The sequence below is a fragment of the Lissotriton vulgaris genome, chromosome 6, assembly GCF_964263255.1.
Source record: "Lissotriton vulgaris chromosome 6, aLisVul1.2, whole genome shotgun sequence".
NCBI lineage: Eukaryota > Metazoa > Chordata > Amphibia > Caudata > Salamandridae > Lissotriton > Lissotriton vulgaris.
In genome coordinates this window covers 1592897450-1592921061 of record NC_141694.1, presented here as the reverse complement: position 1 = coordinate 1592921061, position 23612 = coordinate 1592897450, and the positions used below count along the sequence as shown (strand labels likewise).

Below are 23612 nucleotides of genomic sequence, written 5' to 3'. Positions count from 1 at the left end.
GGACTGGCACTTGGCATGCCGTGTAATTTGGCGCTTGGCTGGCGGTGAGAGTGGACTGGCACTTGGCTGGCAATGTGCGTGGAATGGCGCTTGGCTGGCAGTGTGCGTGGACTGGTGCTTGGCTGGCGGTGTTTGTGGACTGGCACATAGCTGGCAGTGTGTGTGGACTGTCGCTTGCCTGACGGTGTGTGTGGACTGTCGCTTGGCTGGCGGTGTGTGTGAACCAACATTTGGCTGGTGGTGTGTGGCTGACGGTGTGTGTGAAATAGCACTGGGCTGACAGTGTGTGCACTGGTGTTGGGCTGGCAGTGTGTGCTCACTGGCGTTTGGCAGATGGTGTGTTTGAATTGTGGATTTTGCTGGCTGTGTGTGTCGACTGGTTTCTGGCTGTTTATTTCTTTTGATCATTTTTGCTTGTAATGTCTTATTTCACCTTTTTATTCTAGTGCAATAGCTTTCGTCTCCTGCTTGTGGTTTCGGCACTGGTAGAGTTACAGTTTGTGTAGTTGCATGTGTTTGGTAAGAAAACATTTTCATACAGTTTACTGTAAATGAGTATAATTTCCCTGCACAAACATGATTTTTGTAAATCCTGTAATAATAGCAACAAATGTAGCTTCTGTTTTATTGTGTGTGAAATTCTCCTTGGTTTTGTGCATGATGTGTATCATGTTGTCTTGTGTGTAATTTTCTTTTGTTAATTATTTATTTCTAGGGGGATAATGTTGGTGCTTGTTGTGTATGTGCAGAGTCGGTGCTGGTGAGTCTTGCTGTCTTCTGACATGTGGGTGGTATTGTTTTTCAGTATATTGACTGTGTGAGATTTGTATTGATTAACTTTTCCTTTCAGATTACCAGTAATTTACTTTCCGGTTTATAAAGCCACACTTTTATCATTACTTATTTTACACAGTGTTGTGAATTGTTGACTTATTTGTCAATTTACTTTTCTTAGTAAGGATTATGGCTATCCACAGGATTAGTTCTCTGCAGGTTTTGATATGCTTTTCGAGTCTTCCTCTGACCATGATTATGAGACTGACTCTCCATCTGAGGTAGAGGAGGAACTTCCAGATTCTAGCAGTGAATTTTCTGTCCCTGACTAATCATGTGATGATGAGGCCACTTTCAGTGGGGAGGAAGTGCCTCATTTAGAGGAGTACACTGATGTGCAGATAGTGCAGCAAGAGGTATCTGGATTGCAGCCTGGGACTGAAAGGCTCCCTTTGGAAGAGCTGAACTCTGGGTTGCCCCAAATATGGCGCAGCCAACGTTTCCTGCCTTTAATGGTGTCACAGGGTGTAGAGTGAATGCTAAAAGTTTCTTGCCTATACATTTCTGTCCGTTATATGTGGACAATGTATTTTTGGATGAGATTGTTGACCAGACCAATTTATGCGCTGAACAATATTTGAGGAACAACAGTGCCAGACTCTTGAGCTACCCGATGGACTCCCACAAATCTGGATGAATTGAAAAAGTTCTTGGGTTTAACTTTTTTGATGGGCTCGATAAGAAAGCCCTCATAGTCTTCATATTGGTCTACTAGTCCCTTGATAGCAATGGCTGTATTTCCTGCAGCCATGAGTTGTGATTGGTATTTGCTGCTTCTTCAGGTGCTGCATTTTGTTGATAATTCTTCACCCTGATTGTGACCATCTTTTTAAGATTTGGCCTCTCCTTGATGGCTTTGTATATCGATTTCCAGAGATCTATGTTCCAGGGAGAGGAATAGCTGTGGATAAGTCTTTTTTCCTATTCATGTTGCTGTTTGTTTTTTAGCTAGTGCATTACTAGCAAGAGGGCATGTGGAATTAAGATGTACATGCCGTCTGAGAGTAGTACTGGATATGTCTACAATTTCAGGTTGTACACTGGTAGGGATTCCAGTTTTGCCCCGTCCCCCCTACCCTCCCCCCCCTAGTTGTCCGTCCACTTTTGGAGTTAGTGAGAAAATTGTGTGGGAACTTGGTAGGGGACTTTTTAAAAATGGTCACCATTTATATGTACATAACTTCTACACTGGTGTGCAATTGTTCAGGAAATTGTTCAAAGAGGACACTGTTGCTTGTGGCACCACCATCTCCAACCGTAAAAGTTTCCCAAAAGAGCTTGTTTGTAAAAAATAAAAAAAACACTGGTGAAGGTAATGTGCAGTGCCTTGCGTAGTTATGAAATTCTATTTGTAAAATCTTCTGCCATGAGAGATGTCTAAATGCTCACTACCATCTATAATGAAAGAGCTTCAACTGACTGGGGTCAGGTTGCTGAAGTGCACACATCTGTGTGTAATTTAGACTACAATAAAAACATGAGTGATGTAAACTGAGTAGTCTGTATTTTTATATTTTTTGTTTAGATTTCACAGTTGGCATTAGTGTGATGTATTTAGTTATAGCAGTAGTGTTTGTAGGTATAGTTTTGTATATATTTCCAATTGGTTTGTGTTTTCTTTTTGTTCCAAAAAATTGTGATGGCAGTGTGCGTGGACTGGCACTCGGCTGGCGGTGTGCATAGACTGGCTCTTGGCTGGTGGTGTGGGTGAGCTGGTGCTTGGCTTGCGGTGTGTGAACGGGGAACATCCTTTACAACGAAACTGTAACAACGCGGTACCATTACAACGCAGGTTTTACAACGAAAGTCGTTACAACAAAGTTCGCTGGAGGGCGCTCTAGGATAGGGAATATTCCCTACTATCCACGGGGACTGGAGTTGGAATAGTAAATTAAACTATTCACTATCCAGCGCCCCCCAACGCAAGTCTTGGTAACGACTTGTGTTGTAAAACCTGCGTTGTAACGGTACGCGTTGTAATACCACGCGTTGTACCGCCATACATCCGTGTGAACTGGCATTTGGCTGGCAGTGTGTGAGTAGTGTCTTGCTGCTGGTCACTACACACACTACTAGCCAAACAACGGGCCGCACACACTGCCAGACAGTGTGATTGTTTTGTCAGTCATGTGGGTGTATGAAAGTGATTTCCTTGAATGGCCCTGTCTGTTGATGTGAGTATTGTAATATGCGAGGCCCACAACTGGCGGTGTGAATGGTCTTGTGTGTGTCACACATGAAAGGAGTGTGAGTGGCCTGTAAAGCGTTTGGCACCTTGTTGCACTTTAAATGTCATGAGCTGTGAGTCATTGGTTCCGTTTTTTGACCTTTTAATTCAAATTCAAATTTCAAAGCTTTATTCGACATTTGTCATAAAAGCATCCTTCCTAACCCTATTACAATAAATACTACAGCTAAAAATACTTTCTAAAACACATATTAAACATTGACAGTCGAATGCTATACATGTTAAAAATACAAAAAAGTTTTGCCAATATTCATAAAAGTTATTTTTCTTTTAAAAAGACAATTCATACAACGGAATGATTAAATTATAGCAGCCATATTTCATGTTGTTATTATATTTGACATTAAAGTGCAAGTGCGGATTGCCCATGCCCAAGCGAGAAATTTAGCTACAGCAACTACAAATGGTATGGAACAATCGGATTCTAGTATTCTGAGGGCTGTCGATTGACTACGGGTACCAATATTTGAGCACACTGGCTTTAGCCATTTGCGCCTAGGGCTGGCATACAATGGGCAACAGAACAACAAATGGGAAATGTGCTCTATTTGATCCTTACAATAATAGCAATGTTCATCCCACATTGGAGACCAGTGTTTTTTAAAAGCATTCACTGGTAATGTTCCTATACGAAATTGGAAGTATAGTTTCCTGTCATGTGGTCGTTCAATTATATCCCAATATGTTTCGCATGACGGGTACATTTTTATATCACAAAAGTGAGTTGTCAATTTTGATTGGGATCCTTTACAGAACATTGTTACATACACCGTCTCCCAATATAGTTCTTTCAATTTTGCTTTCGAAGGAAAACTAGCCACATCGTTAGTGCCCCATAGGTGTTCCAGCTTTAACTTTACAAGTAGTCCCCGTAGTTCTTTTAGCCATTCAATACAGTGAAAACGATCAAACTTGACAACATCTGCCAGAGCTGCAGCATAATGGCTTAGCTCTGGAGTCACCATCAGGCGTCTCCAATACAAAAGTGGCCGTAGTCTAGCTATGTCCTCAATGTTTTTTCTGCCAAGGTCCAGTTTCAGAGGAGTTATGGGTGTGCTTTGGGGGACCATTACAAGCCCTCGTAAAAATCTGTTTTCTGCACGTCCCAACTCTCCCAAGTTTGAAAACCCCCATAATTCGGATCCATATAAGCAGGCGCCCAGTACTTTCATATTATAGATTTCAAGTGCACAGTTTACCGGCTTTGTTAGCGAGGCTCGATGTTTTAAAGCAACTGCGCCTGCGAGCTGGCTAAACTTCAATACTGTCGTGTTAATGTGCGATTTCCACTTCATGTTTCCCTGTAAAATGATGCCTAGGTAAGAAAAAGCATCCACTTTCTCTAGAGGGGTGCCTTTGTATTTTATTACACCTTTGAAAGTGGACTGATAATTTAGGCACATGAATTTAGTTTTGGTGGTATTCAGTTCAAGGCCCCTACTATCACAAAATTCACCGAAGGCATCAACCGCTTTTTGGAGACCGCCCGGCGTGCGTGAAAGTAAAAGCGTGTCGTCCGCAAACATTAGGACTGGGACGTGGGAGCCTGCTATAATTGGAGCGTCACTTGGGGATTTCTTTAGATGGTCAACAATTCCATTTATATAGATTGAAAATAGTGTTGGCGCTAGGACGCACCCTTGCCTTACTCCTCGTTCTACTGGGAAGGGGTCTGTTACTTCTCCCTGCTTGCCCCACCTGATTTTAGCAAAATTGTTTTCGTGGAGGCGGACTAGGAGAGTGAGGAGTTCCTGGCTTAATCCTACATCAGCCAAGGTCTGCCACAATTTTTTCTCTAGGGACTAGGTCGAAAGCTGCTTTTAAGTCCACAAAAACGGCATACAATGAACCCTTTTTTAGTGTGACATTTCTCCAATAGATAGTTATGAAGTAAAGGACTTGGTCAACACTACTAGTCAGGGGGCGAAACCCTGCCTGGTAGGGTGACAGTATGTTCTTTTCGTCAATCCATTGTTGCAACTTGTTCTGGACTAGGCGACCCATCAGACCTTTTAATTATTAACTGTGCATTACATTTTTGTGAAATCTCTTGTTAGTAAAATATAATTTTTTTACATTTCACTCACCCTCGTGCCAAATCCAACCAATATGTGTGTGTACAGCCTATGCAGTATTATTTGTTTTTTCTGTCCTTCTCTGCTATGGTCTACATTGTCTCTAGGGAGAATCTTCCAACTCAAGTGAGGTATCATTTGTATCAAGAGATTGAGAAAAACGCTGGGTGGTAGGAAATTTGTGGGGGCGAGGTCATCCCACACAGAAATGTGAGGAAAATGTGATTTCGTTTTTTTTATTAGCTAAATTTGAGGTTTGTATGGGATTTTGGGTAAGAACACGTTGATGAATCTATGCAAGCAATACCTCCCTGGACTCCCACAGGTGTCTAGTTATCAGAAATGTCTTGGTTTCCGTAGATGGCTGTTGACTCTGGGACCAAAAATGCAGGTGCCCCACCCTTTCAAAACCAGGTTGTTTTGCTATGGATAATTTTGATGTGTTTTTTAGACAAATGTTGAGTTTTGCAAGCAATTTTACATTAGTTATTTTTTTTGTGTGAATCATAAGTGTGTACAAACAGCTCCCCAAAAAGTGAGTAAATTTTGAGTCCACACGTCCTTCTCTAAAGTTTTAAGCAGCAGAGACCCATGGGGAAATATAACGAGCACAGAATCTCATTTTCCTCCCTTCGTGACAAAGCCGAAGGTATTCACATGCTGCTCTGTTATTCGTTACCTCCCATGTAACAACTAGAGATGATGGTGGAGCCTGCTAATGCCTTCAGCTTCCACGCCTAAGTTACTGGGAGCACTATTGGTATTTACGAACCTTGAAGGACTTTTATGTGTCAATCCATGCATTTATATTTTCACCCTTAAATTAAGGTGGCAATGTAATTTTGCAACAAACAGTTCCCGAATCTCCACTGCGCACACATTGTAGGAGTGGTGGAGTATGCCTACAGATAGGCAAACATATTGTTTCTGGGGAAACAATATGGGAACCGGGCCCCATTTCATTGGGTTCACAAGGTGTAGATGCTCATATATGTGGGGGATTTTAGCCTTTGTAAATGTTTAGCTGCATTTTAAGGACTATAGATCCCAACTTAATAAATAACTCTGAGCCTGCATTTTTGATCAAGTCATGTGTGTGTGTTAGATCCGTAGGTGGACACTACTGTTATTTTAAGCGGACAGCAGTGGAGGTGCCGGGGTTACGCTGTGACTCACAAGTGACTTATCATGGTCATCAATTGGAATTAAGAATTTTTGAACTCACCTCCACGAAGCATGGCTTTAATTTAATTAAGTCTTTCCGTTCTTATTCTGAACTGTTGACTTGGACATCAACTCATACTTTCCAAGATTCCATACCAATAATCCGTACCTCAAAGACTGGGTTCTCAAAATATATCTCCTTAAGGATCGATACTACAGATATATCCTTGTAACTTGGCTTCATCTACTGTTGACAATAAGATCCGTGATATTTTGACACCAGTGCTGTACTTCCGTCTTCTTGGCCTTGAAAAAGTCTCCAAAGAGACGAAACACGTGTCGGCAGGACAAGCTGGAAATTACTTTTAAATGATTATGAAATAAAAAGATTTGAAGTCTAACACCTGGCTCTGGATCCGTGTTTTGGAAGTTTTTCTGCTATTAATGAACTTTTTTCGATCAACTAATGATTATTACTTGAATTGTTACATATTCTGTGAGGGTGCTTGACTTTTGCCTGTTCTCTTTTTGATACTTAATATTAGCAAAAAAATGTCCTTTTTGTTTGCTAAGTGTAACACTCCAGGTGGTGGGTGTTAGACAGGTGAACAGTGCACCTCATATTAGGAACTATATAGAAGTGACAATACACGTATACGTGTTTAGAGAACTGTATTGCCTATATGTGCTGACGCTTTCTCAGCTTTGAGAAACACTACCACCACAATTTTGTACTGCGCTTAGGGTCCTACTGATGTCAGAAGGATTATGCCTTCTTTCTTCACTTTTATTCAACAGAAGCCATCACAATTTTAAAGACAAAACTACTTTTCCCATGAGACCTTGGGATAAATGTCCAATAGGAACAGAGTGAACTTCCAATCAGAGTGCAAACAGTCCAACATAGTCCTTCTTCACTGGCCTCTCTTTCTTCGCTGCTGCGCAGCCGAGATAAGTCCTTAAATCCATTCTCCATTGTATGGTTGTGTTTGAGTAGATTTGTGATGTGATAATGTTCCGCTTATTATTGATGTTATTACAGGTTATTTATAACGCTGCCGCTTTGTGAAACGCTGCCACTTTGTGAGGCGTGTTGCCTTGTCCGCATTTCTCTTTGAACGTGTTCCTTTTTATCAGCGGTTTGATTTCAATTGTTTGATCTTAGCGGCTTTACCACGTCTGCTACCTCTGTTGTGTGTTTTTCCCCTTAATTTGGCAGCTTCAGGACGCAAGAGCGATCTCCACTCTTACACGTCCCCCTCCTGGTGCTCAGTTGGCCTCCAGCCACTAGAGGGCGCTAGAGGTGGGGCGCAAGCATAGCACGTTCGTTTGAAATTCCTCTCAGAGGAATTTCACTCAGCGTGCTGTGCCGGTTCATCTTGCCGGACTGAGGGAGATACCCGGAGGGATCCGTAACGATCGAGCCTCATTTAAATAATAAAATTTAGGTTGATCGTATTCCTGTCACACTGCAGCTCTGGGGAAAATAGTGAGCTGCAGAGTCAGTAAAAACCATTTTCTACGCCCTTTGCGTCTGTACTATTGGTCCTAAGTGGCCTTTTGAGACACACACCCTGGCCGGCCTTCCTTGTAACTGTACTAGCACCGGGCTAGTGTCCCAGGGCTTAGACCCACCAAGATTCTTGCAAAACCCTTCGCATATCAATATTAACGGACTGCCACCCAGTCCCCCAATAAGTGGTCACTTTGGAAGAGGGCTATTAGGCTGCTACACAGACTTCTACAATTCATCCTTCCCTCGCTTGTCCACTAACATACTATACTATGGACTATGAGGATGATTCCCAAGGGGTGGAGGAGCCTATGGCTGATCTCTCCTGGGATGATGATTTTTATGACGCAGTTGATGCATCGATCTATTGGGCGGTAAAGGAGGCTAGGATCCCCTTAGAAGAGAGACTCTCCCGCCAAATTGCCCAGCATTTGATAATTTGACTCCACCGCCCATGACCTCTCTTCCTCCCTCCAGTACCTTGGGGACTGCCCCTACACTAGCAGATTCAGCGGGCCCTCCTGCAAAATGTACTTGTGAGGCAGGGGTGGATTTGGACGCCTTTGACAGGCTCTGTCAAGCTTTTCTTGCTACTCAACCCGCCTTACCGGTAGGAGATGGAGCTTACCTCCTAGCATCCCTTCCCCCACCAAGGGTTCAGTGGATCCTGAGAACAAGCCTGGGCCTTCCAATCAAGGCCACTCCTCTTGGCCCTCTAACACCTCTCAAGACATTTCTGATATACCAGATCCTGAAGACATAATACATCCTTGGCCTTCTTCATGGGCCCCGGCCAACAAGGTTGCATGTTAAGTGGCAGGACGCATTAGCGGGCCACTAGAAAAGGAAGCCCGTAACTGCCTCTGTGCCAAGTGTCCTTGTCCCCCATTAGAGGGAAAGATAGCCCTTACCCAGGAGATTGTCCCTCGTATGGCCACCTTTTTGCATACATTTATGAAAGACCCTAAGAAGGGTATCAACCGATCTTGGCGTGCATGCCAGGACAAACTCCTGGATGCCCTGGCACCTCCAAGATCCTCGACATGGCTGAGGATGCAAAAATATCAGGTGCCCTTATCTCCCCAGAGACCCTTTTGCGATGGGCCCAAGGAGCTATCATTTTTTTGGGCAATGCTAATTGTACCCTATCAATGGAGCTTCGCCGCTCTTTTCTCATAAAAGTGGACCGTAAATTGTGGAATTTGGCCGATTCCGAAGCGGGGAAAGTTGCACAGGGAGGGCTCTTTGGTGAGCCATTCGTAAAGGAATTAGGGAAATTCATCAACACCTTCACATCCCTAGACAAGGCACAGACAACCACCAAGAAGGTGTTCCGTCTGGTTTTCTGCGGGGCCGGTCGAGGTAGGGGCCGCTCTATCAGCTGTCTCTCCAACAAATACCATCAGAAAGGGCAAGACCCCAGACAGTACAAGGACCAAACCAGGTTTGGAAACTTCTACCCTACGAGGGGGCGTTGTGGCAAGGGCAGAGGTTACAGAGGAGCCGCAACTTCCTCAAGCCCTGGTGAGTGTACTCACCTCTTTCTACTTATAAGTAGGGGGCCGGTTGGTGAGTGTTTTCCGGGTAGGGACTTCCATCATGGGAGATGCGTGGGTCCTTCAAACTATTCAAGGATTCCACATAGAGTTTTTCGGAGAATCCTTCCAAGTCTATCCTCGCCTCATCCAATCTTCCCAACAGGTTGCTGCTCTGGTGGACCAAGAAGTTGCGTCCCTTCTCTCCAAGGGTGCCATTTTTCCCTCATTCCCCCACCCGCAAGGTTTCATCAGCAATATTCTTCTGGTCGACAAAACCGATGAGGTCAGAGACCTTGATAAACTTAAGTGCATTCAATGAGTGGGTGGTCTACCACCACTTCAAAATGTGGGGGATCCATCTGTCAGGGATGTGCTGAGACCCCTAGATTGGATGGTCCGTTTGGACCTCAAGGATGCCTATCTCGTTGTCCCAGTTTTTCCACCTCACAGCAGGTTCCTTCAGTTCATTTGGAAACATCAGATGTACAAGTTTGCATCCCTTCCCGATCAGTCTTTCCTCATCTCAGTGGTGCTTCACCAAGATGCTCAAGCCAGTGGTAGAACATCTAAGGACTTGAGGTATATGAATGATTGTTTATCTAACAAATCTGTTTCTAATGGACCCATGTCCTCTTCAACTACTTTCCCACCTCCGGTTGGTGGTGAATTTGCTGCAGAGTCTAGGCTTCGTGAACAACAAGAAGAAGTCACTCCTATTTCCTTCTTAGAAGTTGCCATGTCTAGGTTTCGTAATACGCTCTACCTCTCCTACTCTAAGTCTTCCCTCCAAAAATGTAGCAAAGATTTGACACTAGTTAAGGCGTACTCTGTCCAAGCACCAGGTGACTGTCAGACAGATAGCATGAATGGTGGGCCTTCTCTCGGCATCGATCCAAGCCATCGTCTCTGGGCCCCTCCACTACCCGGCCCTACAACATCTAACAGCGTCCCATTTACCATTTACGCAAAGGTTACCCCCTACTCTCGCAAGGTGTCACTGTCCGAGGAGGCTAGAGAGGAAATCCAATGGTGTCTTGTCCACATGGAGTCCTCGAATGGCCGAGCGATCTTTGGGTCGACAACGGATTTGGTATAGAGTCCGACGCCAGCAAAACAGGCTGGTATGCCCGGTGTAGTGCTATTTCTACCGGAGGCTTGTGGGCTCAAGAAGAGTGACGGTTACATATAAATTGCCAAGAACTTCTAGCAGGTTCATTTGCAGTTCGCTGTTGGACAAGAGAGTCTATTAAGACATGTGTCCTTCTGAAGATGGACAAGATTTCAGCGGTCCGTTATATCAATCACTTAGGCGGCACACAAGCTAAAGCTTTTTCGGACCTGGCAGACCAATTTTGGCAGTATTGCCATGACCGTCAAGTGTCTGTCATGGAGGAGTACATGCCGGGCTGCGAAAACCAGGCAGTGGACTTTCAATCCTGCAACTTCAAGGATTCCTGCCTTTGGAAACCCAATCCGGAAGTGTTTTCCTCGACTTTGCACACCCATTGGGGTCCATTCTCGGTGGACCTGTTCACCTCCGGATTGAACCACCAGCTTACCCGCTTCTTCAGCTGGAGACCCGACCCTTTAGCAGGGGCCATAGCTGCGTTTCTCCAGGACTGGAGTTGGGAGAAAGGGTACGCTTCCCCCCCCCCTTTGCAATGATCACAAGGGTGACAGCACAGGTCAGGAGACAAGGGCCGGCACCCTCCTCTGGAGGTTGCAAGTTTGGTTTCAAGTTCTACTGGAACTTTCTTGGGATTATTCAATCCTACTCCCCCAGTTTCTGACTCTCCTTGAGTCCCGAACAAGTTCCCCATCCACTGATTCAGGAGAATTCAATTGGGCTCATGGCGTGGTGGATTACCGGAGACGTTGGGAGGTCCCGGGCCTTTAAGAAAAATCTGAGATCCTCTTGTTCAGAGCCTGGGCAGACAGTACTGTATAGATCCATATTGTGCAGATGGTCTGATTGGTGCATGTGAAGGGACCTTAATCCCCTGGACACAGATGTAGTCCCCATCCTCAATTTTCTAGCCCATTTAACTCATAAGGGTTTGGCTTACAGATCAATTAACACCTGCCGATCTGCCATTTCAGCTGGACATACCCCGATTAATGACACAGCAGTGGGAGAACACCCCCTAATATCCAGATTACTATGAGGTATCAGACTCTCTTCCTCCAGAACCTCACCACTCCACTCTCTGTGATGTCAACCAGGTCCTCAATCTATTCCTTTCCTGGCAGCCAAATTGTCTTTTGTCTAGGAAAGAATTGTCTGCCAAATTGGCTATGTTGTGTTGTCTCATATCTTGCTGCCGTGCTTCTGATGTGATGGCATTAGACATCACAGGCAGGATCTTTTCCCCATCTGGGGTAACTTCACTCTCCACAGGAGAACAAAGTGTCACACGAGAGTCATTTCTTACCCTGAGTTCCCAGACTCTCCCAAACTAGGTGTGGTGTGATGCTTAAGCATATGACGAAATGACCGAGGAGGTACTACCACCCGGGGAGCAACAGCTACTTATTGCACTACGTAAACCCTTTAAGGCAGTCTCTTCCCCCACCATAGCTAGGTGGGTTATACTGGTAATGCAGGAAGCTGGTTCAACCTTTGGAGTTTTGGAGCACACACGCTCGAGGTGCTATGGCTTCTAAAGCATTTAGCTTAGGCGCCCGTTTGGAGGATATCCTCAATGCGGCAGACTGGTCTTTAAACTCAACATTTAAAAGGTTCTACTTCAAGCCAGTGCTTAACATGGCTCACCTCATGGTGAGCAAGCTTTGAACTAGCATAATCCTCGCCTCCAGTCCTGACATAGAATTAAAAATGTCCTAGCTTTCGTAACGGAAAGTTTCAATTCTATTAAGGACTCAGAGGCAAGGATTATCCCACCCTAGGGATTCCTTCAAGGAAATCACCCTCCCCGTATTTGAGTAAGTCATTTTTGTATTTACAATTGACTAATAAAGCGTTGGTCTTGATTGCACAGTATTGCTTTGCTCTTTGCTGTTATTCTCCCCACAGGCTTTAGTGGTTGAAGACCTTGGTGGTGACAATGTTCCTTGTCTTTGCAGGATCTGATGCAAATAAACAGGATGCATGCAGGTGATCCTATGGCTGACTTTGCGCGACAAGAGGACAAGGGACGAGTGAGCAGTATAGAAGGACTATGTCGGACTGTTTGCACTCTGAATGGACGTTCACTCTGTTCCTGTTGGATGTTTTTGTACTTATCCCACGGTTTCATGGGAAAAGTAGTTTTGTCTTTAAAATTGTGATGGCTGCTGTTGAATAAAAGTGAAGAAAGAAGGCATAATCCTCACCCCAAGTCCTTAATAGAATTGAAACTTTCTGTTATGATAGCTAGGACATTTTTCATTCCAGCATAACTCTGTGAATGATAGATGCACTGCAATTTGCCCAAGTTACAACCAATGACACAAAACATTTTTCTTTTATACCCTGGTTGTGTACACGTCATTTTACACGGTCACCTCATATATTAAAAACTGACAAATTCTCTTTGTAAATCTGGACATGTGCAGTTCATGGAAAAGGGTTTTGTGAATCTGGCCTAATATGTTTATAGATGAGCGTAAATATAATCTTCATATAACATGTCTATCACAATTTTAAATATTAGCGAACCTAAAACTAGAAACAATGTCAGTTGTCTGTTTGATGCAGTCTAATGCAGATTAGTTGTTTGAATGGTTAGGTACTGCCTCTTGAGACCAAACCAATAGCCCTGTTTAATTGTTTTACCTGTAAAACATATTATGAATTATTAGAAATATTTCGGTAACTGGATAGATTGAATTATAATAAGATGTACTTACTCTTTCATTCTCACATTTCTAAAAGCACAACAATGGCTTGGATATGTCAATTTGGCCTCTATGAGATGAACAAATCTGTCCAAAGGTGGCAACTTCTTCAAGGAGTAGGATGATTCAGCAACTAACACTTGAATTGGCTCTAGTCCGTAGCTAGGTAAAAACTCTAGTGCTGTAGAAGAGATGTCCCTGAAAACAAGAAAACATACGTTTAATACCTGTAACGTTTTAGAAAGGTTCACTAGTTGCTGTATTTGGATTGATGCATTGGATTGTAGCACCGTTGGAGTCCTGCATTAAATTGCAATAACTGATAAGTTAGAGTAGGTTAAAATGTTAAATGATATTGTGCATTACGCTGCAACCTTAAAATGTCCTATTACTCCGTGGTCTGTATTCACCTAAACTCTTCCATTACATTTAACGTAAGTCATCCTATCAAACTTTGAAACACAATTTATAATTAAAAACATATGTACCCACAAACCAACTAACATTCTACTCTTTATGATTGAAGAGTGCCAAATTCACAAAGCTTGTTGCTTGTGTATCTTACAGTACAAGTGGAAACAGATTTTTAGGTAAGGTTAAATTCAGTTTTGCAATTCACAAAGTGTGATTTTATCATATTAAAAACCTTTTTTAAGTTTTTGTGTAAATAATTTGGGGTGGGGAGGGGATATCCCCAAGTAGAAATAGGATGGATACACAATGTCAAATCGCAGAGATCTTGAAAGACAGATTTGGTGAAGGTTACATTGGTCTATATAAACAAATGAAGGAGTATCACCATTGGACCAAGTCAATGGTCCTAAATGGGATGTAGGGAGATGGAGAAGTATCTATGTGAATGTTAAATTACCTTTATTTCACATTCACATAGATACTGCTGGTCAATTTAGCCAACGGAAGTATCCCACAACTGATTTTAACATTGTCCAGTAGCTTTAGAATAAATATTTTTTTTAACCTCTCTTTTTTCTTGCACTACATTCACAAAAAAACAACCCGCTCCACTGTAGTCAGGTGTCGCAGCACACCTGGATGGCACTCGGCTGTCCGGGTGGGGCCCGATGATGAAGCATGTCACCAACCAGGTTGGTGAGTGAGGGGTATTCTAACAAAAGAATATTTTTCTTTTTTACTTCTCCATCTCCCTACATCCCATTTAGGACCATTGACTTGATCCAATGGTAATACTCCTTTATTTGTTTATATAGATTCTGGTCCAGGGGACCAGGAGTACCTCCCTCCACTTTTGTGGAAAATCCCTTACTCTCTCTTTTGTTATTGCATACGAAGGTTACATTGGCCCAATGGAATGGAAGTTTATAAAAATAAATTAACCCACTGATTCCGATTATGTACCTGTTCCCGAAAATACACAAGAAGACAAATCGCCCCCGTCACGTCCAATAATCTCCGGCTGTAACTCCATTCTGGAACCTATTGCACAACATGTTGATTTATTCCTAAACCTTGTTTGCAGCAGATTCCATCATACCTGTGTGACACTATAGATTTCATCACTAAAAGTGAACGCCTACAATTTAATTCTGAAACACAGAGGCAGGCCACTCTTGACGTAATATCACTTTATACCCAGAGAAGATTGATTAGAGGCAATTGAGACCGATCTTGAGACGAGACCTAGACTTCAAAAAGGGCCCACCAAGTTCATCATTGATTTGGCGTGGTTCGCCCTGAGGAAGAACTATTTCAAGTTTGGTGAAGATTTGCTCTACCAAGTCAAAGGGACTGCGATGGGATGTTCCTTTGCTCCAGAGTTGGCAGTTCTGTATTAGCCCAATTTGAGGAATGCTTAATTTACCAGAACAACCCTTTTCTCAACCAAATGTCAAGTTGGATGAGGTATATAGATGACATTTTTTGCATTTGGACAAGACTCGAAAATTAGTTGAATCAATGTTTTACTTGACTGAACAACAGATCTCCAATGTTGACTTAACAGTAGTGAAAGAACTAGCACATTCTTGGATGCTGAAGTCCTGGCTATAGATGATCAGTTAGTCACAACATGGCACACAAAGCCAACAGACTCAACAAAGCTCTCCATTATTCAAGTTTTCATCCTCGCTGTATCGGAGATAGCCTACCTTATGGGCAATATCTAAGAATTAGCCAGAATTATCATTACAAGGAGAACTATTTCCACCATGCCTCAAATTTGTTTGAGAAATTGAAGGAGCAGGGATATCCACACAGGTTATTAAAAACACCATGAAAAGAGCCTGGTTCACTCCCCATGAATTTCTCCTGGTCAGGAAAACAAAAACATATTAAGAATGACTAGTGTGTGTTTCAATATTTTGCCTTTAAACCAATCATTTTAAGAAAATGGTTCTACAGAATTTGCATTTACCCTTGCAAATAGACAAGTCTTTTGAACAACCTTTATTTGCACTCAAGAAAGACCGTTATATAGGCCGGCAAATTGTCTGGGCGTGCACCGTACCACACCCCCCTCACCCTCAACTTTTGACTGTAATCGCAAACAATTTCTGATCCTGGCACCACTAGGTCATCACAAATGTGGTACATGTGTTGGCTACAATCAAACCTTTGAAAGCACTGAGTTTCGGTATAACCACACAAAGTGGAAACACTGCATTCTCAATTTGCGAACAAAAACATAATATATAGCATTATTTGTCCATGGAATAAGTTGTATAGCGATAAGACCAACCAGAAGATCAGACAAAGAATCATTCAGTATAAATCAAGAATATGTAGAAAGGTCATCACAGCACTCCTGGTTAACCATTGTATTGAAAGACAGCATACAGAGGGCGACTTCCACTGGCCAGTGTTAACTTCCAACAAACCAAATCCTTGTTTCAGTGATTTTGGAAGAAACTTGGTGCAGAAAAAGGCTCAACTGATACTTTGTGTTAACACAGTGGTTGATGGGCTAAATGAAATTACAGAACTGTAGAACCTGTGATCAGATATGGTCTTCAGCCTAGCCAGAAACTGGATTGAGCCATTTTTTTCTGGAATATTTCATATATGGACATTATGAGCCCAGTCTCTCATGTTGCCTTGCATCAACTCTGCCATTTCCAACTTGGCATTCATTAGCAATATGATAATCTCAGTCGAAATGTTACACACATACACGCTGGTTCTCTTAAGGGCTCTACACCATTCAAAGAAGTTTTAGGATTGACACTGGTACTGTTATGCAATTTCCATGTAAGCAGAGTTGGAATTTATTACACAATGGTTTCCCAAGGTCGTAGAATACAGTTGTTTCTGTTCACCAACTTAATTGACAACTACACTAGAGAGAAATGCTTGGTCTGCCCATACCTCCAGACAGGTGTGCAACACCCATAATGCTCAAAGAGCTTAAACCCCCCTGTCATTTGTCAGCCTGGGCTGAGACACGTTCCTGGGCACACTCTCAGACAGTTTTTGAGCTGCTGTGGACTGGCTGGTTTGGTTTTCATCTTATTGCTGCCACACTGAGTACTTCACAGGTCTTTAAAAGACCATTTACTTGTTAACAAGGCTTTCTTGTTTTTTCACCCCTCCTCAGAGCCCCTGCATCTCCACTCTGCCTATTGCTAGAAGAATTAGCCCCCTTCCCCCGAAATTTGTATAAGCCCCACCCCGAAATTTAGCTCTATTGTCGCCTCTGACCACCACCAAACATGGTACAGGAAAAGGCATTTAGAGGAGAAAGACGTTGTTATCCTGCTCAGCACAGGCTGCTGCTCAGATGATGTAATTGTATATACATGCCTCTTTGTTTTAAAATGCTTGTGTGGTACAGTTTGTTAAATTGCTTTGAGACAGTGTATTTCCACTCGTCCTAGCCTCACCTGCTACATATGACATAAGATTAATTAGATAAATCCATCCATAAGCTTCTAACCAGATAACAAAGTGAGAGCAAGTCGCAGGTCTGGTATTTCTCCTCTTAAGAAACATGAGTTCAAAGAAATATGCACTCCTCTCCCCTGGTGTGGCCACTACGTTCTAGCAGGCTGTGTGTAATTATACATTTCAGCATCGCAATTTAGTCCAATATCTTTTTACTCTGTAGGAATTAAAAGTGACTTTTGCCGAGCACTGATTCCGGGTTTAAGAGGATGTGAAGTAATCGAGCTTCCGCCATGGAGTTAACAATGTATATCAAGTTGTGAAGCAGCATGAAAGTACAGAGTTGCACGGATATCCAATTGGTCATGTATTCTTTTGTTGTTATAGAGTTATCCCAAAGCAAATAATTCTGCTTGGAAGCAGAGGATTATGAGCGCATAGGATTAAAGAAGATATATGTAAGATATTTTAGTGGGAGACATTTATAGTGCACATGTCTAAGCTACTTTAACATTTTCATTTCTTTAAGGTTTATGATACTTTTATATTTGCTGTTTTCTGTTTTGCTTTCTTTAGTGTCCAACAGTTCCTGGTCCTGAGGAGAACCCTGTGACTTTGTGATAACTCTGAAGTGAGTCAGCCACTCATATATACCAGGGAAAGTGTATGAAAAGAAGCTTTGGCATACAGGAAATTTGTTTTTTGGAGACTTTTATGTTTGCAACACCTGTTTCATTAAATGTAGATACAATATAAGCCTTAATCTCCTGGTCTTGCCTGCTTGACTATGAGCCTTAATTGTCACTTAAATTCATCATAGGCTCTTGTCAATGGTTACAATTCAGAACTAGGACATCAATGTTTATGTGTATCAATAGTTTTATGTTTTGTGATTTGGTATGATTTATTGTCTTTAGAACAATTCACCGCATGTGTAAACAGTGATTTGGGCATCATAAAAATGTGATTTGATTTGTCACAATATGTGTTATTCCGATGCTTATGACAGATATTGTATAATTAGACATACAGTGTTTTCTCATAAATAATGATGAAAATAAAATAGAACATAATTAAGTTTTGTATTCCTTGATACAGAAAAGTGTTTTGAAAAAGCAATGTAAGTACACACTTTCTAAAATTGGCATTCCTACAATAGTTATATTAAATCCAACTTTAGCAGTAAAGAGGATTTATCATTACCATTCCAAACAAATAAAACACGACACAGCTACTCCTTTCTCATCCGTAATTACGCCTCAAAAGTGTATTAAGAAATTTCCACTGTGATTCTATGAGGAGTAGGCCTCACAGTAGTGAAAAACAAAAGTATCTGTTTTTTGCTACCAGGATATGCAAACCTCAAAAGTACAGGTCCTACCTTTTACTTAAACAGCACCCTGCCCTATGGGCTACCATTTCCTACCTTAGGAGTCACTTATGTTTAATAAAAGTGGAGTTTAAGGCTTGGTAAAGGATTGTAAATTCTAAATCAAAGTGGGAGTGAAACTGCACACACAGGCTCTGCAGTAGCAGGCCTGAGACATATTTAAAGGGCTACTTGAGTGGGTGGCAGAGTCAGTGCTTTATGCCCACTAGTAGCATTTAATTTAAAGGGCCTGGGTATATGGCATACTACTTTACAAGGGACATAACAGTAAATTAAATATGCCAGCTGTGTATACACCAAAGTTTGAACAGCAAAACACACAAGATGATGGACGGAATGTTGCGCAATGGCAAAATATTCACCCCAGTCACAGATCTGGGTTTAATCCATCGTTATTTTGCTCACCAAGCCAACCCAGTTTAGACATGGCCATATGCAAATCTGTCTTGACCCTGTCCCTCATGGGAACAGTCCAGCCCGAACTGCCAAGCCATGTCTTTCGTGGACTGGAATCAAGCATCCTAGGACCGGTTTCTGGCTATCAGCCGTCTTCAGCCAGGATAGCTTGACTCCAGTGGCTTAGTGAGCAAGGGACCCATGTCTGGGCATACCCTTCCCACATAGGGTGAACAGCAAAACACACAAGATGATGAACGGAATGTTGCGCAATGGCAAAACATTCACCCCCAGTCACAGTCTGGGTTTAATCCATTGTTATTTTGCTCACCAAGCCACCCCAGTTCAGACATGGCCATATGCAAATCAGTCTTGACCCTGTGCCTCATGGGAACAGTCCAGCCCAAATTGTCAAGCCATGTCTTTCCTGGACTGGAATCAAGCATCCTAGGACCGGTTTCTGGCTATCAGCTGTCTTCAGCCAGGATAGCTTGACTCCAGTGGCTTAGTGAGCAAGGGACCCACGTCTGGGCATACCCTTCCCACATAGGGTGAACAGCAAAACACACAAGATGATGAACGGAATGTTGCGCAATGGCAAAACATTTACCCCCAGTCACAGATCCGGGTTTAATCCATCGTTATTTTGCTCACCAAGCCACCCCAGTTCAGACATGGTCATATGCAAATCAGTCTTGACCCTGTGCCTCATGGGAACAGTCCAGCCCGAACTGCCAAGCCATGTCTTTCCTGGACTGGAATCAAGCATCCTAGGACCGGTTTCCGGCTATCAGCCGTCTTCAGCCAGGATAGCTTGACTCCAGTGGCTTAGTGAGCAAGGGACCCACGTCTGGGCATACCCTTCCCACATAGGGTGAACAGCAAAACTTGGCTCCGGGACAAGATGGTATGGCTCCGGGACAAGATGGTATACCGGGTGACCTATTTAGAGCAAACGCCGAGCATTGGGCCACCTATTTTGTATTCTTGATTAATGCTTTGCTTGAAGGGTCTCCAGTCCCAGACTCCTGGAAAGGAGCAGTAGTGGTCCCTATTCACAAAAAGGGGTCCAGGGGGTACCCTGCCAATTACCGCCCAATAAGCCTTATCGATGCAGGTCAGAAGGTGGTTGGCAGGGTCCTCTTGGAGAGTATCCTTTCGTGGACCGAAGAAAACAATAACATCTCGCAATTCCAGGCAGGGTTTAGGGCATGCACAAGCACAATCGACCAGGCTTTTAGGCTAGTACTTCTACACTGGAAGGTGGTAACCATTAGCAAAGGCTGTCTTCACCAGATGTCCCAAGTGCACCACAGACTCCTGCCACATTTGGTACTTTCTGGCCTTAATAGTCAGGTATGCTTGTTGCAGAAAAAAGTTTTCTAAACAGGTGTGTTAGACTAAGGTCATGAAGACAGTCAACAAGAATGTCTGATGTTGCACTCACACACCCCAAGTGAATGTCATCCTTCATCATAGGGCGGTGCTCTTCGTTGGGCCGGTGCTGCAATGCCATACAGGTCCCCCGAAGGGTCACTTTGGCGGAGATCTTTTTAAGAGATGCCGTATGAGTGCAAGTAGGGATGTTAACTGTGGTGGGGTAGTGGTATGTGGTTGGGGGTTAAAACTGATAGGGGAGGTCACAAGCTGTCCGAGATAAAAACCTATAACAGGCAAATGCTACCCTAGAGGTTTTAAAGAAACCCTGGTAGTCAGTGTGCAACCACTAGGTGGGGAAAGTAGCCTATTTTTAGGAAACCATGGGTCATCCAATCAGGTAACCCCAGCATCTCCATGTGAACCCTGAGTTCCACTTCCTTCCAGCAGGTAGTGTGTGCAAGGTCATTACCAAGCTAACAGTCTACAGGCATGGTGGGGCTCACTGCAACTTTTAGGAGACCTGAACTCCTCCGACCCCACACACCCACACTCAAATGGAACAAGGGTCACTGATAGTGACACTCTCTGTTGTCAGTCTAGTGGAAGGCTTCAGGAATCGCCTGCTCTGGGGACACCAGCTGGCTCCTTACCGTAGTCATATTGGAACCTGTATCCCTCAGAGCCTCAGCACCTTGCCCATTGATGGTGACCCATTGCCTATACTAAGTAGTGTTAGAGGGCAAATGGATCTTAGGAACAATCTCACTGTCACCCAGGGACACTAGGAAAGCCCCACTAAACTCTCCCCCTTCCCATTAACTTGGACAGGCTCCTCCACCCACCACTATACTCGCCACCCCTGGAACCTTTCCCCCAGTGGCAAGTTGTGCTCTTTTTGGGCACTTGGGCTCCCGCTTTTACCCCTTGTCCACACTAAAAGCACTCCGAGCACTTGGGAGTTTTGGGCTGCTTGCTTTTGTTAGGGTAGTTTTTCTTCTGGTGGCCAGATTGCCAATGACACCCTTTCCCTTGTGAGTTGTTTTGGGAGCCTGTGAAAACTCCTTTTTATCTCCCCCTTTTTCTTCTGTTGGGAACCCTGACCACTCTTATTTATGTCATCCCCCAACACATATCTGGGCACCAAATCCTTTGGTATCCAGAGTCATACTTCAGTACAAGACACTGCAGTTATGCTGCCACCATTACTACTGCTGGATCCCACTTGTAAGGTTCTAATTTACAGCTCTCTGAGGCTCAGCTAATGTGCCATCTTTCCCTCCTCCATGGCAAGCCTCCTTTCTTTCAAAACGTGTTTCCTCTCAGCCAGAGCGTGCTCTTTCTCCAATGGTTGATGGTCCTTGGTCGTGGAGGATCTTGAAGGTGTGTCAGCATCTTGAATTTATATTGTTCCTTGAGTAGTATCCGGTGGACGTTCCTGATGTGAGGGTAATGTGGGTCCGCTTGGGGAGGTTGAGGTTGAGTCTGGCGGCTGAGTTATGAGTCACCTCAAGTCTCTTTAGAATGGGGGGGTGATTCCTATGTAGAGTGCATTGCTGTATTGCCAAAGTTTAGCCAGCTGGTGACTAGGGCTTGTGTGACAGGGAGACATCTGAAGCAGAAGTGGGTTCCATCAATGAGGAATACTGTCCAACTTATTGAAACATATTTTTTTGAATGGTGTGGAAGCAGACGGAGGAGACTGCGTTGATATGCTGATTTGTGGTGAATTTGCTGTCCAGTATGATGCCAAGGTTGAAGGCGTGGTCTGTCGGTGTAGGTCTGAGTTCGGGTAGCCACCGGGTGCAGCTCCATGAAGGAGTGTTGTTTTCAAAGATCAGTTCCTCTTTCTTGTCCGTGTTGAGCTTCAGGCAGTTAGTCTTCATCCAGTCGGCGATGCTTGTCATACAGGTGTGGAAGTTGGTTCTAGTGGTGGCTGGGTCCTGTGAGAGCTGGGTGTCCTCTGCGTAGAGAGATGATGTTGAGGCCCTGGGTTCTGACAATGTCAGTCAGGGGTATACTATAAGTGTTGTACAGGGTGGGTCTGAGGGATGAACCTTGCAGGACACCTCAGATGACAGTCTTGGGTTCGAATGTGGAGGAATAAAGGCGGACTCTGTGTTTTTCCTGTGAGAAAAGAGGTTGTCCAGTTGAGGGTGTCTCTCTGAATCCTGATGTGGCAGAGTCGCTTGATGAGGATGACGTGGGATACCGTGGCGGTCAAGATCAGGGCGGTCCCGGTGCTGTGCATTATGCAGAAGCTGGTCTGGGAGGTGTTGAGCTGGTGGTTGTTCTGCATATGCTCAGTGAGCTCTTGGTTGATGGCTTTTTTCGAGGACTTTGGCAGGAAAAGGGAGTAGAGAGATGGAACAGTAGTTCTTGAATTCACTGAGTTTGGCAGAGGGATTCTTGAGGAGGGGTATGACCTCTGTTTATTTCCATGGATCTGGAAAGCCACCGGATGTAATGGATGCATTGATAATGGAGGTGAGTTTGCTGCTGATTTCCTTGTTTCCGAGGTTGAAGAAGCCATTGGGGAGGGGTCTGTGGTAGCTCCATAGTGGATGGAGTTCATGATGGCCATGGTGAGCTGTTTTTAATTAGTGAGCAGAGACATGTGGGTGGGGTATGTCGGCATAAAGAAGCCGAAGTGGTAGGTGGTTTGGGGTTTGAAGTTACTGTAGATGGTTGTTCTCTTGTTGTGGAAGTAGTCTGCCATGGTGTTGCAGAGTTCATGGGATAGGCAACCAGCTATGACTGATGGGCAGGAGTACTTTCTTACAATGTTGAGGAGTTCGTTGTGGTTGGAGGAGTCTTCGATGCAGTCTGCCAGGGCACATTTTTTCGTGTCTTCTATGTGTTGATAGTAGTAGTTGAGGACTGTTTTGAAGGTTGCTAGGTCTGTGGGGTCTTTGCTGGTGTGCCATTGTCTCTCCAGGCGTTTGCAGTTGCTTTTCGTGATCCTGAGTTCTTGTGTACCAGTTTGCTGGATCTCCTGGTCTTAGAGGATTTCATGGAGGCCACTCTGTGTGCCCAGTTAGAGGTCCAGATGGAGAAGTTCTTGACTGCCTGCTCGATGGAAGATGCGGGCCGGGTGGTGTTGAGGGCATCTGTCAATTGGGTCTCTGTCACTTTGTTCCAGCTGTGGTGGGGGTACTGGGGGTCTTGGTGGTAGAGTGCGGGTCTCTTATGATGCTAAAGTGAACTATGGGGTAGTCAGTCCAAGTGAGTTGGGTGGTGTGGCTGTCCAGGACTTTATTGTTGGCTGTGAAGATTGGGTCAAGCATGTGTCCCGCGCTGTGTGTGTGGTCGGTGACCCATGTGGTGAGGCCTATGTTACCCATACTCTCCAGGAGATTGGCGGTATTGGTGTCTTTAAAGT

At 43.9% G+C, this 23612-nt stretch overlaps 1 protein-coding gene across 1 annotated transcript in view; it reads right to left on the bottom strand.

The window, feature by feature from the left end:
- Window positions 1–23612, bottom strand: part of LHCGR (luteinizing hormone/choriogonadotropin receptor) — a 1044354-nt gene that overhangs the window by 104024 nt on the left and 916718 nt on the right. Inside the window, exon 9 of the mRNA XM_086925446.1 lies at window positions 13222–13407. Coding sequence (XP_086781572.1) covers window positions 13222–13407 — 186 coding nt within the window. The remainder of the gene's footprint in view (window positions 1–13221; window positions 13408–23612) is intronic.